The sequence below is a fragment of the Delphinapterus leucas genome, chromosome 17 (assembly GCF_059928025.1).
Source record: "Delphinapterus leucas isolate spDelLeu-1000000601 "Yukka" chromosome 17, BTC_Dleu_Yukka2, whole genome shotgun sequence".
In the NCBI taxonomy this organism is placed as follows: Eukaryota; Metazoa; Chordata; class Mammalia; order Artiodactyla; family Monodontidae; genus Delphinapterus; species Delphinapterus leucas.
In genome coordinates, this window is record NC_143145.1 from 74,679,993 (window position 1) to 74,698,331 (window position 18,339).

An 18,339-nucleotide genomic window follows, 5' to 3' on the forward strand; every position below is an offset into this window, starting at 1 on the left:
GCGTGCTTTGGGTTTTTGGAGCCGAAAAGCCGGAACCGCGCCTCTAGTGTAGGCTGAGCCCACCCCACACCCTCAGCGCGCCCGAACGCCAGAGTTTAGCGATAAGGGGAATGTCCCCAAACGGTGGGGCCTCGTGCGCACGCGCCTTGGCTGGGGGGCCTGCAGGACGAGGATTGGTGGGGGAGGAGGGCAGCGTGAAGCGGGAGAGGACGGTGACTGAGCTCCAAGGTGCGGCACAGGAGGAGGGCTGCTCAACCCCTCCGCTGCTAGCCGGTCTCCCTGGACGCTGCGGCGGCGCGGGGCCTGCGGCGCAGCGTCGTGACGTCACGGTGGCGGCGGCGGTGGTTGGCCCAGGGTCCGCGGCTGCAAAGTGTGAATTACGCCGGGCTCGCGCTGGTGGCGGAGTGAAGTCAGGCTCCGGGGGAGGGGAGGGGAGGGGCAGGACCGCGGCGGCGGCGGCGGCCGGAGCTGGTGGCTGCACCCGAGCCCCGCGCGCCCTGGGTCTCGCCGCTGGCTCCAGCAGTCTTTTCTTGCACCGCTTTGCTCTGTCCTTGCGCCGCTCCTGCGCCACTGGCCCCGGACCCTCTCCTCTCGGCCGAAGAGCCTGGCGGCGCCAGGGTTCCCCCGCCGACTTGGCTCGTGCTGCCCCCGCTTGCACCCCGGAGCCGGGAGCGCGCTGCTCTTCGTAACCGTCGCTGCGGCCGCCGCAGCGCCTTGCCGCCGGCAACCCGGGTGGAGTGTTGGGGTGGGGGAGGCGTGAGCGCGGCTTCCCCGCCAGGGGTCGACGCCCGCCCGCCCTGCCCCCGCCTCGGCCCGGCGCCCCCGAGCCGCGGCCCCTTCCCAGCGCAGGGGCCGGCGGCCGCGGCAGGGCGGGCGCCGCGCGGGGGCAGGGCGGGCGTATTCAATGGAAGTATGTTACCAGCTGCCGGTGCTGCCCCTGGACAGGCCGGTCCCCCAGCACGTCCTCAGCCGCCGAGGGGCCATCAGCTTCAGCTCCAGTTCCGCGCTCTTCGGCTGCCCCAATCCCCGGCAGCTATCACAGGTAAGCGCCGCCGCCGCCGCAGCCACTGGGGGCCCACGCCTGGGGGCTTCTCTGTTGTTACCCCCCTCCCACCTGGCTTCACCTCCGCGACCCCTACTCCCCAGTCCTCGCCGTTCACCCCAGATCCACTACTGCCCATTGTTCGGGGATTCCTAGTCTGGCCCCTCGATTCGGGAGCCTTTTTCTTGACCCTCGGGGCTTCAGCCCCCCGGCCTGCTCAAGCCTGGACCCGGGTGGGCTCTGGGAGCCCTGCAGACCCTTCCCAGGCCCGCCCCCCTCCGTGCTCAGCGGCTTAAGACTCAGGAATGACTTCGTTTTCCTCCCTTTCTCGACGTCTCGGTCTGGAATTTGGGACTCTCTTCGTCGGCGGTGGCCCTGGGCACACCTGGCCACCCTCACGCCCACACACCTGTGCTGGGTGCGCGCCTCGCCTCCCGCAGCTCCCGCGCGCCCTGCGGTGCTCGGACGGTCCTGCGGTCCTCCGAACAATAGGCCGATTCCCGGTTGCTCTTCTCCCCGACTCCTTCGATGATGTGAATGGACCCTAAGTGGTATCGGTCTCCAGAGTGCTTCGTCGAAGCTTCGGTTTTCGTAAAGTTGATAGCCAGGAACCAGTTTTGTTTTTCATTTGATAAGGAGGTTTTAAGAGAAAAACTACTGTTGGAGCACTCCCAGGAAGACTTTGTTTTGAATGGGCCAATACCGGTTGCCCCTGAGAATTTCGTGTTTTGTTTTTTCTGTGGTGATGCTGTTGGCCCAGCTTCTACTTCTGGCTGATTTTGATTGCCGGATTTAAAATAGGGAGGTTAAAAGAATTTTGTTTTGTTTACATTTGAACTGAGTGAGTGCCCTCCATTTCTGCTGCCAGAACGTCACATGTTCACGATCACTTTTTAAATCACGTATATTTATTTTTCCTGTTGATTAACATTAGCTTCTTTTATGGGGGTATATGTTTTTCTTCTATTATATTGTAAATATCTTGAGCCCGGTCTGTATTTCTTTTGGGTTTTACTGGTAATGTGAATAGCACCCGATAGGGATTTACTTACAGTAGGTGTGTCCAGTAAATATTTGCCATTTGCTTCTTTGCCTAAATTGTTTGTAGAGAGAGAGCAGTAGCCTATTATTTGGGTTTCTCTGTGAATTGTTTTTATTTAAAATCAGACTTCTTTTGCAGGACAAGGTGGTATGCTAATGAGGTCAGAGTCAACTTGTAAAGATTACTATAATATTAAGTGACATCTAAAAATAATGCTACATAGTTACTTTTAAAGTTAGGTCTGTGATCTGCCTTTACAGTACTGCTTAAAGCATTTTCAGGTTCCAAATTTAATACTGAAGAGATACTAATGCATTAAAAAGGTTTTTAATGGTAGTAACTTTTTCATTTCTTATATCAGCAGCACGTGACTAATACCCATTTCCGGTTCAGTCTAAATAATCAAGGCAATCAGTACTCATTTGTAAAATTATAAAATGTGAATAAAGTTACTTGTGCTCCCCAAGGAGAAAATGAATGAGATGGGAGATTCCAAGGGAGTTAAAACAAGTAAGGCTGATGCCAGGGAGTTTACCTGATGTTTTAATTAATCCACAGAGACCAACTTTAAGCTCCATTCCTTCTTGACTCATTTCCTAGCCTTAGATTTAAATAGGTAATGGAATTTAAAAAATATGATTGGCAGATAAAGCAAATATTGTATAGCCACACCATACTTACTATTAAAGCTTAAAAGAAATTGTTTGTACCCCAAAGTGAAGTGTATAGGAACTTCTGAAAACTTGGACAGAAGTTTTCCTGAACTAACACTTTTTTCAAATTAGCGATACACAGTATTAAAATGACGGTAAACTTACCATGATGCTGAATGGGTATATTTATCATTATCAAGACTTTGATTATCATTTAATACTAAAACATATGTCATAGTGATTTCTTTAGGGCCAGATGGGAATTTGTAATAGACTGAAAAAGAGGTAGAAAATCTTGGAATCTTATTCAGAGCTGTATAAAGTAAATATTTGGTTAAATCAAAAGCTTTCTTTACCCTTGAATCTTCAGTTTCTAAGTCTTAAGTTAAAGGAATTATAAGAAGTTTGGGTGGTTTTGTAGTTTCATTTAAAAGACTTTAAGAAATCTGTTTTTCTTTTTTTTTTCCTTAAGCACTAGTAGAACAGTTATTTATATTAGAGTACTTGTATTTTAAAATATGTTCTCAATTCCATTTTCATTGTAATATGGGAGCCCAGTTTTTAGTAGGGACTTAGTAATATTGGTTGAATGAGTGAATGGCTAATGAAGTTTTAAGTTTTATCTCTGACTGAGCATCAGTTGAAAATAGGACATCAACGAAAGGACTTTCATCCAGGTAAAGCAGTAACTCTTTTATCCAAAACTTGGCTCTCCAGACTTTAACAGATTCAGGAAGTAAGCGAAGACTCTGAGCGACCAAAGCAGATTTGGAGATCCTCTCAAAGCCAGTGTGTTTTAGGCAAAATTCTGACGAACTTGTTTTCCAAGTAGCAGCACATTTGAAGGGGGATGGGAGGCTGCTAGAGTCAGGTTCATACTGATAGCAGCAAAAGTTGACAGCTGACGCACCAAAAGCTCGGGGTCAGAAGAAACGCTCTTCAAAGCCAAAAACTTTTAAAAAGGACATAAAATTTGGCATCTTGAGTGTTATACAACACAGTTATGTTTTTGACATTAGTCAAAATAACATTTAATGGAGTCTGTTTTTAAAAGTTGAAAGATTTGTGCTGTTTAAAAAAAAAAAACCTCCATGCCGAACATTTTAAGTGTTGATGTTTAAATGGACAAGCCCGAGTTATGTGGAAGATTCATTTATGTGGAGCACCAAGTCTCCCAAGGATGCCAAGTAAATGAAGCATTAACTTTTTGTTTTAAATCAGGTCATGTACTACTTTCTCAAATAGTTAATACAAATTTTTTAATTATTTGAAAAATAAGGATAATAGAAGATGGTTGATGATTGTTTCCACCATTCTGGGGATATCTGTTGTTGATAGTTGAGTATAAAAACATTTATCTTGCAAAATACGTTTCTTGTTTGGAAAAAAATATTGTGAGAGCAGAAATTATCTTGTTCACCACTGTGGCCACAGTGCTTTGCTTAGGTAGGTGCTTATTAAGCATGGAAGTTGAGCTAGTGTATTGATAGCATGCCAAAACACCGCATCTGGGATTATTTCAGTCAGATTTTCTATGCACTGGAAACAAATCTTATTTGGGTTAGAAATCTGAGGTTTAATTTTTAAAATTTAACATAAATCTATGATATGTATTATTATTGAACAAAATTTGGGGATCTAACATGTAAACATATGCTTTTAATACCATAATAATCTAAATTTGATTTCTAATTTAGCATCTGTATCTTTTTTTTTAAATAGATTTGATTTTTTAGAGCAGTTTTAGATTCACAGCACTGTGAAGTGGAACACGCAGAGATTTCCCTCACCTGGAACATGCGTAGCTTCCCCATCATCAGTATCTCCAACATGAGCAGTACATGAACCTCCCTAACACATCAGTATCACCCAGAGTCCATAGTTTACCACAGGGTTCATTCTTGGTGTCTTTTTTTTTTAATCCAGAAACTATTCCACAAATATTTACTGAACACCTCTGTGAACAAGGCTCCTTGTGTTAGGTGCTGAGAAAATGTAAAGAATTAGTAGTTTAAAAAAAAAAAATCACTTGTGAGCCTGCCAACCTAACCAAGTTTTTCTTTGAAGCATTGCCTTCCTTATTCATAAACATTTTCCACCTGTATTCACAGTCCACATCTCTGGTGTCTTTGGTAACGTTCTAAGAATATAACAAATTATCGAGGTCCTGTATGTGCCAGAACAGTTCAGAGCCCCTTGGATAAAAGTTGGTTGGTTTCTCCTTGAAAAAGCTTTTACAGGATTGTGGTGGGGAAAATGGTATGCTTATATGTGACATAATTTTTGTACTGGGGTTATCAAGCTCTAATGAGACTACAAGAAGGTATACCTACATTTCCTGGGTAAATCAGGGGAAGCCTCACGTGGTAGTTGAGCCTTAGGCTAAGACCTGAAGGTTAAGAAGATGTTTCTCGGTAAATGGGTGCATGTAGGGGAGGAGGAGAGAGGAGGCGCAGGTAGCTATGTAGATCAAAAAGCACCATCAAAAGAAGTTTTTGTGATGATGGAAATGTTCTCTGCAGTACCTAAGATAATAGTCACTAGCCATATAGCTAGGTGAGCCCTTGAAATATGACTAGTTTTGACTGAGGGATTGAATTTTAAATACAGTTTTGTTTAAATAGCTCCATATGGCTAGTGGCGACTGTATTGGCAGAGCAGGTGTGTAGTGTGCTTAATGATGGTTAGTAGTGATGTCATGTTGATCTGTCCGTAGCACGTTCTCCGGATGCGGAACATGAGAGCTACTTTCAGGTTGTTGCTGTTGGCTGCAAAACTTCATTTAATACCTTCATGCAAATTTGATGAAGTCCTTAGAGTGGAAGCACTAGATTGGGTCGAGAGGTAGGAACACTTTCTGACTTTCTAGAATTCTCTCTTCTTTTACAGTGCAAAGATGAATGAGCATATCTCTTTCATCTCCAATCGCATAGTATTAAATTGTTAATACTTATATGTTAAATAACCATTTTACAAACATTTATGTAAACGTTTTACTGCTTCAGTAGATGTGCTGTGGTACACCGAGTTTGTTTTCACTTGCAGTAAGCAAGGGTGTACAGCTTCTCGACTGTTTTTTGTACATTGGCATTACCTCTTTTGTGACATTTCATTTGCATATCCTGTGCTTATTTATGGAGGTTCTTATATATCTCATATCAGTTTGTAAATTGCATCATTTCAAATATTGTTAGCATAGTTGTTGCCTTTTCACAAGCCTGCATTCAGAAGCCAGTACAGGGGTTGTGTGAACAGTGGTGAACGGGGGAGTGATTCTGTTCATGACACCTTCCTCCCTGCCCACTCCCAAGACACTCCTTTGGTTGGGACCTTGGTTTCATTTTTCTATTTTCAGAAATACTTCGTATTTTGATTTAAATTCAGTACTACCGTATTTTGGCTTATACTTCAGAACAAATATGTATTTATACTATATTTCAAATAACATGCTCAAACATAATATTAATGTAAATTTATAGTGTATTTGGACTGCAGATTTGATTGTGGAGTAGGGTGTTCAAATTACTGGTTTATAAGTTGTCATCAGGAATACGTGTAGTCTGTGGGATGTGAATTGAGAGGTTTTAGACCTATGTCCAGATTTTGGTGCTTTGTTGCAATGCCTAGAGTTCTGTCAGTTGTACATACTGTCTACTCAAAAAAATTTTTTTAAACACAAATGTCCTGCGAGAGGTAAAATATTAAGCTCTCTGCAGGAGCTAGGAAGATTAGGGCGCCCACTTTGGGTGGAAAGAGGGAGAGGGATGTACCGTCCATTCTCTTCGAGGCAGTTTGATAAGACTTCTGCTAACACTTTAGTGTAAATTTCAACTCTTCCTTTCCCCTTCCCTCCCTTCCTCCCTTCATTCCTTTTTTCCTTTTTCAGAAAGGATTACAGCAGTTTTAAAGAATTGACTTCTTTTCTGGGGATGGATATAGAGACAGGCTTGGAAGAAGAGAGCTGAAGAAAGGGAAACGGACAGAGTTTAGCTTAACTCAGTTTTTGTGTGGGATCATTAATAGTCATAAAAACACCTAGGAAATTTAGATGATAAAAAACCCTCATTGCATGCAGATCCTCTTAATGAATTTAATTTTTTTCTTTTTCTGTACTAAAGACTGTGTGTATCACATTTGTTGTGTGGCTATAAAATCTTTCTAATTTTGTTAGAAGTCTCTTGACTCAATATCTTTAGTGGAAGTTTTCTGGACATTCTTACATTCCCTTTGGCCACTCCAGAAAACTTCAACAATTAATTTTTAATCTTCTAATTTAAAAACTCAAAATATTTTTTTCTGGCTACAGATTGCTCATATCTTATGATTATTTTGAATTGAGAGAAAATTAAGTGTATATTCTCTTCCATATTTAAATGGCCTGTTCTTGCCTGAAAATAAGGTAGACCGTTAATTTTTACATTGTTGCCAAATATGCCTTTCAAAAGGTTATTCACAAGTAAATGATACTTTTTGCATGGTTGCATTCAGGTGTAAGTGTTCATGCGGTCAGTATGTGAGGAAAGGAATAAAAGCTATATTTGTAGATGAGCCTTCTAAGCTTGTGGGGCTTCATTTTGGCTGCTGGCAGGAAGCCTTCTGAAGGGATCTATGCCGCTGATCCTGTGGTTGTCATCAGAGAATCTCTTGCTTATAATTTTGAGTAGGAATTTTGGATTATTGCTCCATGCCTCCACCTGCTGGTAGGGATGGCTCTTCGTTTTCTGAAGATGATGGCTAGAGGGAGGAGAGGGCAAAGGCAGGGCATAATTTGGGGAAGAAAAATTATTAATCAGATAACTAAATTTCGGCAAAACCTACTCTGTTTCTCGAAGTTTTGAGTAGACCAAACTCTAGCTCAGGACCATGTAAAGTACTTGGTAAACAGTGCTTAATAAAGATGCAGTAGTCTTGTTTCAGTATTAATTATAATTATTTGTTTCCATTTATTGAGGACCTTCTACATGCCAGATACTGTAATTGATGTTTTTAATCTTTACAAAAGATTGCTTTATGAGATAATTGGCAGTACTCTCATTTTCACCGAGGAGTGAGTAAACTGAGCTTAGAGACATTAAATCCCACTTTTACCAAGAAGTAAGTAAACTGAGCTTACAGGCAAGTTAGATCGCTTGTCTGAGGCATCAGGCAAGATCTTGGAGAAGAGCCTGTCATGTTCCACACCCTTACTTTCAAACTGGTCTCCCTCATTGGTGAAGGTGAGTGGAATATAGTTAGACTTTTAGGTTTACGGATTATAGATTTTGTTCATGGATCTTGATAAAGAAAACAAATTTGATGATTTGAGATGATTATTTGAAATGATAACCTTCGCTCTGGTCTTTTCAAACCATATCTGGAATATTTTGTTCTAGATGCCATGTTCTAGGAGGAGATGATTAAGCTAAATCAGACTCTGAAGATAGTGACCAGGGTGGTGAGGTGATTTGAAAACTGTATTGTTTGACAGGTGACTGAAGAAATTGGAGACATTTAGTCTGGAGAAAAAAGACTCAGGTTTTGGGCCAGCGGAGGTGGGAATGGAGGTGGGGAATGCTTGGTGAGAGATGGTGGAGCATTGCTGTCTTCCAGTATTTGAAGGATTGCCATGTGAATGAGAGGGAGGAGAAGAGGATTAATTTAGATTTTGATTGGTTGTATGTTCTTGATTGCTATACCCTTTTCCTACTTTGTGAGGTCAGTTGCTAATATACAGGAAGAGATCCAAGCTTAAAGTTGTCACTTGTCCAAGGCCACACAACTAGGTACTGGAAATGGATTAAACTCTGGGTCATTCTGACCCTAAAGCCCATGCATTCTCTTCTACTTCCTCTTACTGCGCGGAAAAAGGATGTTACCTCAGAGGGTAGATAAGTACCAATAGGTAGAAACAATAGAAATAGAAAGGGAGATCTTGTGTTTAAGCACACTAGTAATAAAAGAAATGCAGGTTAAAAGAATGATACTGATTTTTGCTTTCAGACTGGCAAATTTAAAAAAAATAAGTGTATAGCTTGAAGATTATACTCACGTAATGCTAGTAGGAGTCTAATTGTTTTACGTTTTCTGAAAAGTAATTTGGCAATTGAATAAAATAATTAATACTTTTGCCTGATAATTTACTTTTGGGTATCTGTCCTGAGCAGATAACTAGAAATGTAGATAAAGATTAATGATCTTCAAGGATATTCATCATGTATTTATCACTGAAAAATTGAAAACAAATAATTTATAAATGGTTTACTATAGTATTTCTTATTGTGAGTATATGGTATTTATTTTTATATTGTATGACCACTAAAATGCATTGAAGAATTTAAAGTATGTATAGTGTAAATAGTTTACAAATGGATAAATAAATTTTAGTATTTTCTACTATTTCTGTATTGTGTACCCACTAAAATACTTGGAAGAATTTGAAGAATATTTAATTGCATGAAGAATTGCTTACAACATTAAGCTAGCAAACAAACAAAAAATCCTCAGGGTATTTACAGATTTATCCCGATTTTGTTTAAAAATAAATCACAAAATACATACGTATTCACATACTGTGCATGATTGCAGAAGGAAGAAAAGCCAATATATATCCCAAAATGCTAACAGAAGCCATCTGTGGATGCTGAAATTATAAGTAATTTTTAACTCTTTGTTTAGAATTTTGTGTAATTTTACGTGTTCTTCTTTTAACATGAATCTCCGTTTTAACTACAATAATCCTAGAAAAAGTCAAACAAGTTGTATTTGGGCCCAGATCTCTGACAGAGATGTCCAGAGAGGAAGTACACTGCCTCATGAGATTAAAAATTCCCGAAAGATACTTGGATGAGGTTCTTGTCAAGGGGTTTGACTTTCCTGGTTCTGTCTGACCTCATGATTCTATAATTCTTGGCGTAACTCAGCTGTATGCATGACAGGTATTTTTGTATAGCTCTGATAATGATAAAGTAGCTTCACTCTCCATGGGAGATGTTGGGAAGTAAATTTAAGTATAGTTATTGTTTTAAAGGAGAGCTGTTTGATGATAGCGCGTGAAGAGATCTTGAACAGTGGCAGTGGTGGAAGGAATAGAGATAGGAAGTCAGGAGTTAGGTCCTCGGAACTGATTTGATTTGAGAGGTTAAAAACAAACAAACAAAAAACTTCACCTTTTAAATTTAGGAGACCAGGTAGATCATGAAGCTAGTAATAAAAATACAAAAGAGGCAGGTTTTTTTTTTTTTTTTTCTTTTCCTCTTTTGTGTATGTGTGTGGAGGATTGGGGGAGGGTGGTGGAGTACATTATAAGTTTACTTTTTAAATATGTTGAGTTCAAGTGTCTGGGAGCCCTCCAGTTGGGATGTCCAGTAGGCAGTATCTTAGGACAAAGGTTGAGACTAGTGACATATTTTGACTTCTACTACAAGGGTTTTCAAACATTTTTTGCTCACATATCCCTTTGAAAAACTAGGGGAAAAAACCCACAAAAAACTGGATACCTTCTTACATATCTAGAATTTTTCTTCCAAGTGTATTTGTAAATGATGTAGATTTTGGTGTATTATTTAAATCACAGTTTTAAATACATCCAGGGGAATTTTTAAAATTTGATATCCCCATCATCTGTTTTAATAAAATGTGAGCAAGCTCTTAATTTTAACAGAATCTTTACATTCCTTATTTTTCTCTTTGAACTCATTTCTGTTTGACAGTCTCTACATATTCTTATCCTAATGTATTCTTTTATATTTGAAAGCGTTTTATCAATCACAGTGTCATACTTTTCTACAACAAAAGTAAATTCATTCATTAATTTAGTAGATGGAAATAGAAAGTACTTAAGCAGTGTCACCCAGTTCTTCTGAGTTCTATGCAAAAACAGTTATAATTTAAAACATTTGAAATTTCCTGTGTCTGTAAGGCTGTGTCAGATTTATTTTGGATTGAGTTACCAATACAATGATAACCAGTAGACAATCAAAACAACATGTGAGTTATTAAATTTAATAAATATTAAATAGTAAAAATTTCATTGGAAATGCATTTTGTTTATTTTAAATCATTTAGAAATCTATTTTATCCATTTATAAGTATTATTAGAAAAGATGAGGTTCTGCACCGATTCTTTTCCTTTTTTACCTTAAAGTATTGAGAAATCTTGTCCACAAATTTAGTAGATGGTAATAAAACGTGCTTTATTTTAGCAGTATCACCCATTCTTTTGAGTTGACAGCAAAGTGATCCACAGTCAAAAATACTTTTAAGGCTTTCTTGAGTAGCAAATGGATTTGGTTCTCCTTCCATTTTCATGGAAATAGGAGCTGGTGACCATTTGATTTGAAAAAAATTTGATACCCAGTCTGGAGAGCAATTACCTTTTTCAGCATTAATATTTGAAACTCTCCTTTTGGCTCCTCAGCTGTTGTTAGGCCCCAGCTCCACAGTAAGTTTCAGGACTTGTAGAGATTTATGTAGGGCAGAAGAGGAGAGGTGAAAGGGGAGAAGGAGGTAAATGAAAACTGACGTGTCAGTAGAATAGTTCTAGAAAATTGTACATATGGAAGGTGAAGACCTAGAAATCAATTCCCTTGAAACTTTCCATGCCCAGGTGCTCCTCAGGGTATGTATGCATGATCCAGTTTGTAGACTGCTGTTTACTGTATTTCACCTTATTACCTTGTTGCTGTATTTTACTGTTCTGCATAGGCATACAGAAATAATACCTTACACATCAGGTGTTTTTTTTTTTCCTGATTTTGTTTGCTCATAATCCTGGATCTCCATACTTAATGATTTTAGGCCTTCTTCAGGAATGGAATCAGAATATTAATGCTTGAAAGAGACCTTATAAGTAATTTATCTTCAACAGTTTGAAGATTTGGTTGTCGAGACTCAGAAAGGTCAGGATTTCTCCAAGATCACACAATTAGAAAGTGGAAAAATTAAAGCTGTAAACTTAGTTCTTCCAACTTTTAATCTGTTGCTTTTCTCACTATACCCCTACTTCCTTAAAAAAGGATTGATTTATAGGATTTCCATAAGTAGCAGTCTTTCTTTACTGAACATTATTCCTTTGAGTAGCATTTGCTGATAGACCAGTGATTATTTGAACAAGTTAAAGGACAAACACACTCAATTTTTAAAATGTCTGAGTTACTTCTACTTAAAATATAGTCAGATAAAGCAAAACCATTACTGAAAGTGTATTGGGCCTGTTAGGAAGATATTTGTTAAAATGTGATTTATGTATAACTCAGCAGGAATAACCTTTTAAAAAGGAACACATATTTCACCTGTATTTTAAAAATTAACTTAAGAATAAAACTTTTTTTTCCACTTCAGGGAATAAAAGAATTTTAGCAAATAAAAGAATATTCTTGATATAAAAAGAGCTCACTCTCTAAACCATTTATGTGTTTACTATGTATGAAAGGGTGAGTGGTAGAATTTTTTTTTTTACTTCATTTTACTTTTTCCTTGAATTCTTCATAATGCACGTATATTTTAAGAAAAACAGTGAAGTTATTGTGAAAAGCGAACTTTTTTTTAAGAGTAGTTTTAGTTTCACAGTAAAATTAAGAGGAATGTCAGAGATTTTCCATGTATCTCCTGTCCCTACACATGCTTAGCCTCCCCCATGATCAACTTCCCCCCCAACAAAGTGGTACACTTGTTACAATTGATGAACCTAAATTGATATATCATAATCATGCAAATTCCATACGATGTATATACATTAGGGCTCACTCTTGGTGTTGTACAGTCTGTGAGCTTGGACAAATGTATAATGAAATGTATCCATCAGTATAGTATCATACAGAGAATTTTCACTACCCTAAAAATCCTCTGTGCTCCACCTAATTATCCCTACCCCTCAGTTCCCAGCAACCACTGAACGTTTTTACTCTCTCTCTAGTTTTCCCTTCTCCAGAATGTCACATAATTGGATTCATACAGTCCTCTGCCTTCAGGATGGCATCTTTCACTTCGTAATGTGCATTTAAGGTTCCTCCTTGTTTTTTCATGGCTTGGTAACTCATTTCTTTTTAGCACTGGATACCATTTCATTGTCTGGATGTATCACAGTTTATTAATCCATTCATCTACTGAAGGACATCTTAACTGGCTTCCAGGTTTTGGCACCGTGAATAATGCTGCTACAAACATCTGCTGGTTTTTTGTGTGGACATAAGTTTTCAACTCCTTTGGGTAAATACCAAAGGAGTGTGATTGTAGGATCATATGGGTAAAAGTATATATAGTTTTGTAAGAAAACACCAAACTATCTTCAAAGTGGCTGTACCTCTTTGCGTTCCCACCAGCAGTGAATGAAAATTCCTGTTGTTCCACATCATCACCAACATTTAGTATTGTCAGTGGTCTGGATTTTAGCCATTCTAATAGGCGTGTAGTGATAGCTCATTGTTTTAATTTGCATTTCCCTGATGACATCTTTTCACATGCTTTTTGCTGTCTGTATACCTTCTTCAGTGAAGTGTCTCTTAAAGGTCTTTGGCCCATTTTTAATTGAGTTGTTTTCTTATTGTTGAATTTTAAGAGTTCTTTATATATTTTGGATAATAGGCCTTTATTAGATGTCTCCTTTGCAAATATTTTCTCCCAGTGCATGTCTTGTCTTCTCATTCTCTTGACATTGTCTTTTGTAGAGCAGAAGTTTCAGCTTATCAGTTCTGATTTTTTTTTTTTTTTTTTGGTGGACTGTGTCTTTGGTGCTGTGTCTAAAAAGTCATCACCATACCCAAGGTCATCTAGATTTTTTCCTGTGTTTTCTTCTAAGAGTTCTATAGTTTTGTATTTTATATTTAGGTCTATGATTCGTTTTGGGTTAATTTTTAAAAATTTATTGGAGTATAGTTGCTTTTCAGTGTTGTGTTAGTTTCACCTGTACAGCAAAGTGAATCAGCTATACGTGTACATATATCTCCTCTTTTTTTGGTTTCCTTCCCATTTAGGTCACCACAGAGCATCAAGTAGAGTTCCCTGAGCTATACAGTAGGTTCTCATTAGTTATCTACGTTTTGGGTTAATTTTTGTGAAGAGTGTAAAGTCTGTATCTAGATTCATTTTTGCATGAGGATGTCCTGTTGTTCCAGCACCATTTGTTAAAGAGACTATCTTTGCTCCAGACTATCTTTGTTCTGTTGTCAAAGATCAATTAACTGTACTTCTGTGGCTCTATTTCTGGGCTCTCCATTCTGTTCCATTGATCTATTTGTCTATTCTTTCATCAGTACCACACTCTCTAGATTATTGTAGCTTCATAGTAAGTCTGGAAGTCGGGTAGTGTCAGCCCTCTGACTTTGGTCTTCTTCTTCAATACTGAGTTGGCTATTCTCAGATTTTTGCCTCTCCATATAAACTTTAGGATCAGTTTGTCGATATCCCCCAAGATAACTTGCTGGGGGAATTTCCTGGCAGTCCAGTGGTTAGGACTCTGTGTTCTCACTGCTGAGGGCCTGGGTTTGATTCCTGGTTGGGGAACTAAGATCCCACATGCCTCATGGCGCAGCCCCTCCCCCCCCAAAAAAAAGATAACTTGCTGGGATTTTTGATTGGGATTCCATTGAATCTGTAGATCATGTTGTGAAGAACTGACATTTTTGACAATATTGAGTCTTCCTATCCATGAACGTGGAATGTCTCTCCATTTATTTAGTTGTTTGATTTGGTTCATCCAAGTTTTGTAGTTTTCCTCCTATAGATCTTGTACACATTTATACCTAAATATTGCATTTTGCGGGGTGCTAATGTAAATGGAATTGTGTTTTTAATTTTAAATTGCAGTTGTTCATTGCTGGTATATGGGAAAGCGATTGACTTTGTATATTACCCTTGTACCCAGCAACCTAGCTGTAATAACTCATTAGTTCCAGGAGTTTTTTGGTCTGTTTTTTTTCCAATTTTCTACATAAATGATCATGCGATCTGTGAACAAAGAGAGTTTTATGTCTTCCTTTCTAATCAATATACCTTTTATTTCCTTTTATTGTCTTATTGCATTAGCAAGGATTTCCAGTATGATGTTGAAAAGGAGTGGTGAGTGGCCTTAGTCCTTGAAGGATTCTTTACTTTTAACAGGGCAATATAATAAGATCTATAGGAAAAAAGTTAAGACTACTCAGCAGAAGGTTAGCAGAAGACTCACTCCGTTCCAGGAGGAAACACAAAAGTAGGAAAACAGGTTCAGCTTTGCTAGTAATAAAGGAAATGCAAAATAAAATAAATTTTAAAAATTTGGGGGGTGGGGAAACATTTTCTTACTGGCAAAGACTGGCAAAACCCAATCTTAGCAGGGTGTGAGAAAACGGTCTTTTTGTTTGTTTGTTTTAATATATTTATTTATTTATTTAATTTTGGCTGCATTGTGTCTTCCTTGCTGCACACTGGCTTTCTCTAGTTGCGGTGAGCGGGGGCTACTCTTCGTTGTGGTGCCTGGGCTTCTCCTTGCAGTGGCTTTTCTTGTTGCGGAGCACGGGCTCTAGGCATGTGGGCTTCAGTAGTTGTGGCTCATGGGCTCTAGAGCGCAGGCTCAGTAGTTGTGGCTCATGGCTTAGTTGCTCAGTGGCATGTGGGATCTTCTCGAACCTGGGCTAGAACCCGTGTCTTCTGCATTGGCAGGCAGATTCCCAACCACTGTGCCACCCAGGGAAGTCCCGAAAATAGGTAGTCTTATAAATGTAGCTGGGAGCATCATTTGATTCAATCTTTTGGGAATACAGTAGGTCTTTACAAATCAAAATTTTAGATGTGAATATTACCCTTTCTGCAGTCCTGTAATTTATCCAAAGGGACAGTTAGAACAATTTGCTAAGATACATGTGCATAGATTTTTGGCAACAATTTGCAGTATTGATATTGATGGATGTTTAGGTTATTTCAGTGCTCGTCATTGGATATTGTTAAAATACAGTGTTTTAATTCAGCGTAAAACTCTATATCCAGTAAAATGATGCCACGGATCCATATTTGTCTTGGAAAGGTATACGTAACAGTTTGAATGGGGAAAATTTTAGCTGAAAAGTGGCATGTATATATTAGCCTGTTGATTTAACTTTCTGTGTAATATCTGTATTTGTCAATAAAAACATGGAGGATATTGTATACACCAGTGTATGAATACATACAAGTCTGGAAGGTCGCTCAGCAAAATGTTAACAGTGGCTATCTTTGGGTAGTGGGGTTTCTGGTAACTTTTACTATTTTTGTACTTTTGTGGTTTGTTGTATTTTTTTTTTTTTGTAATCAGAGAAATCAGTTTTTTTAAAAAAACAACATTAAAAAAGTAACTTACGCTGTCAGGTGGAATATCATTTAAGTAGAAATAAAGTTATGAAGAAACTTAGGTCTAGTTAGCTAATAATTTATTATAGGTTGGTCAGAAACGAGTTATTCACTGGCACATAGTAGGTATTCAGAGTGGTTTATTAAAATGGAATTATAGTGGGGTAATGATGTATGGAGGAATGCACTGCTTTTTTTTTTTTTTTTTTTTGCAGTATGTGGGCTTCTCACTGTTGTGGCCTCTCCCGTTGCGGAGCACAGGCTCCCGACGCGCAGGCCCAGGGGCCATGGCTCACGGGCCCAGCCGCTCCGCGGCATGTGGGATCTTCCCGGACCGGGGCACGAACCTGTGTCCCCTGCACCGGCAGGTGGACTCCCAACCACTGCGCCACCAGGGAAGCCCTGCACTGGGTTTTTAATGGAAAAATGAAGTGAGTTTGGAGGCAGATAGTTTACAAAAAATATTATGCCTATTTCAGAGCTGAGAAGGTAAGCTTTCTGCTATAGTATTTATGACCTGGAATCATAGAACATCAATGTTAGAAGAGTCTGTGGAAGTCAGCACCCTCAACATCCAGATAAGTAAACTGAAACCAAGGAGGTTAAAGGACACACCGGGCAATCCAGAAGTCTCTTCTGTTGAACATCCTGATTTTGGCTGCTCAGTTTTTGCTTGAACATTTTTGGAATGAGAAGATTACCACTTTACAAGGCAGTCCACTTTGGTGTTGAAAGGTGTAATGGGTTGAATAGTGTCCACCAAAAATTCATGTCTACTTGGAACCTCAGAATGTGACCTTATTTGAAATGAGGATCTTTGCAAATGCAATCAAGATGAGGTCATATGGGTTAGGGCAAGCCCTAAGTCCAATGACTGAAGTCTGTCTAAGAAGAGGAGAGGACACACAGAGCCTCTGACACACACACAAGAAAGAAGGCCATTTGAAGAGGGAGCAGAGATTGGAGCGATGCAGCTACAAGCCAGGAACTCCAAAGATTGCAGGGATACACCAGAAACTACTGAGATGCAAGGAAGGATTCTTCCCTAAAGCCTTCATTCCGAGGCAGCGCAGCCCTGCTGACACCTTGATTTTGGACTTCTGGCCTCCGGAACTGAGAGAGAATAATCTGTTGTTTTAAGCCACCCAGCTGGTGGTACTTTGTTACAGCAGCCCTAGGAAACTAATACAAATGGGTTTGAATATTTTAAATGTGTTTGTTCGCTCTTGCAGTCAGCACGTGTTTACGGAGCACTCTTTACGTGCCAGGCACTTGGCTATGGGTATATCAGAGATAAGTAAGACGTGCTTCCTGCCTCCATTCCTAGAGTGTGTCCGTCACGAAGGACAGCCATGTAAGTACGTGACTGCAGTGCTGGGTTAGGATTGTGTGTGAAGTTCAGTGGTGGCACAGTGGAGCTGGGAGAACCAGGGACGGTTTTACAAGAGACCTTTATGGTGGGTTTGAACGAAAGAGCTGAAATCAACCTCTGTGGGAATTCTGCTTGATTCTGCCACCGCTAGTGCTATCACTCCTACCTAGTTCAAGGTATGTAGCATCCTGTTACTAGAATTCTCTCACCACAGATCAGTCGAAGTAATTTTTATTTTTATTTTCTTATTTTGCCTGCACCGCATGGCTTGCGGGATCTCAGTTCCCTGACCAGGGATTGAATCTGGGCCTCTGCAGTGAAAGCGCCGAATCCTAACCACTAGACCATCAGGGAACTCCCCGAAGTAATTTTTAAAATGCAACCAGATCGGGCTTCCCTGGTGGCACAGTGGTTGGGAGTCCGCCTGCCGATGCAGGGGACGCAGGTTGGTGCCCCGGTCCGGGAGGATCCCACATGCCGCGGAGTGGCTGGGCCCGTGAGCCATGGCCGCTGAGCCTGTGCGTCCGGAGCCTGTGCTCTGCAACGGGAGAGGCCGCAACAGTGAGAGGCCTGCGTACCGCAAAAAAAGAAAAAAAAAAAAATGCAACCAGATAATGCTTCTCTGCTGAAAACATCAGTGGGATCTTATCACAGTGAAAATAAAATCCAAACTCCTTTTCATCATACAGCCCCATAAAATCTGATCCCTCCTAACTTCAGTCGCATCTCCTTACACAGTGGTCTTCTTGCTGTCTGTGAACACTGTCAGGTTTGTTCCCATCTTGGACTTTGCACCTGCTCTGCCCTCAGACCCAGGATCTTCCGTGGCTCCTCTTCCTTCAAGTCTCGGCTCCCTCTTTGCAGAGGAGCCTTCCCTGACCACCCTATTTAAAAGCCCCCGTCCCCCATCTTTCTATTACCTTGTTTTATTTATGGCACACACCACTAACTG

The 18,339-nt window shown here is 40.1% G+C and overlaps 1 protein-coding gene across 1 annotated transcript in view; it reads left to right on the plus strand.

Annotated features, from left to right (window-relative positions):
- The first annotated feature begins 436 nt into the window (after positions 1-436).
- The window catches only part of PDE7A (phosphodiesterase 7A), a 131,366-nt gene continuing 113,463 nt past the window's right edge, over positions 437-18,339 (plus strand). The window contains exon 1 of the mRNA XM_022595281.3: positions 437-1,042. Within this exon, the coding sequence (XP_022450989.1) occupies positions 905-1,042 (138 nt within the window). The 5' untranslated portion in view covers positions 437-904. The remainder of the gene's footprint in view (positions 1,043-18,339) is intronic.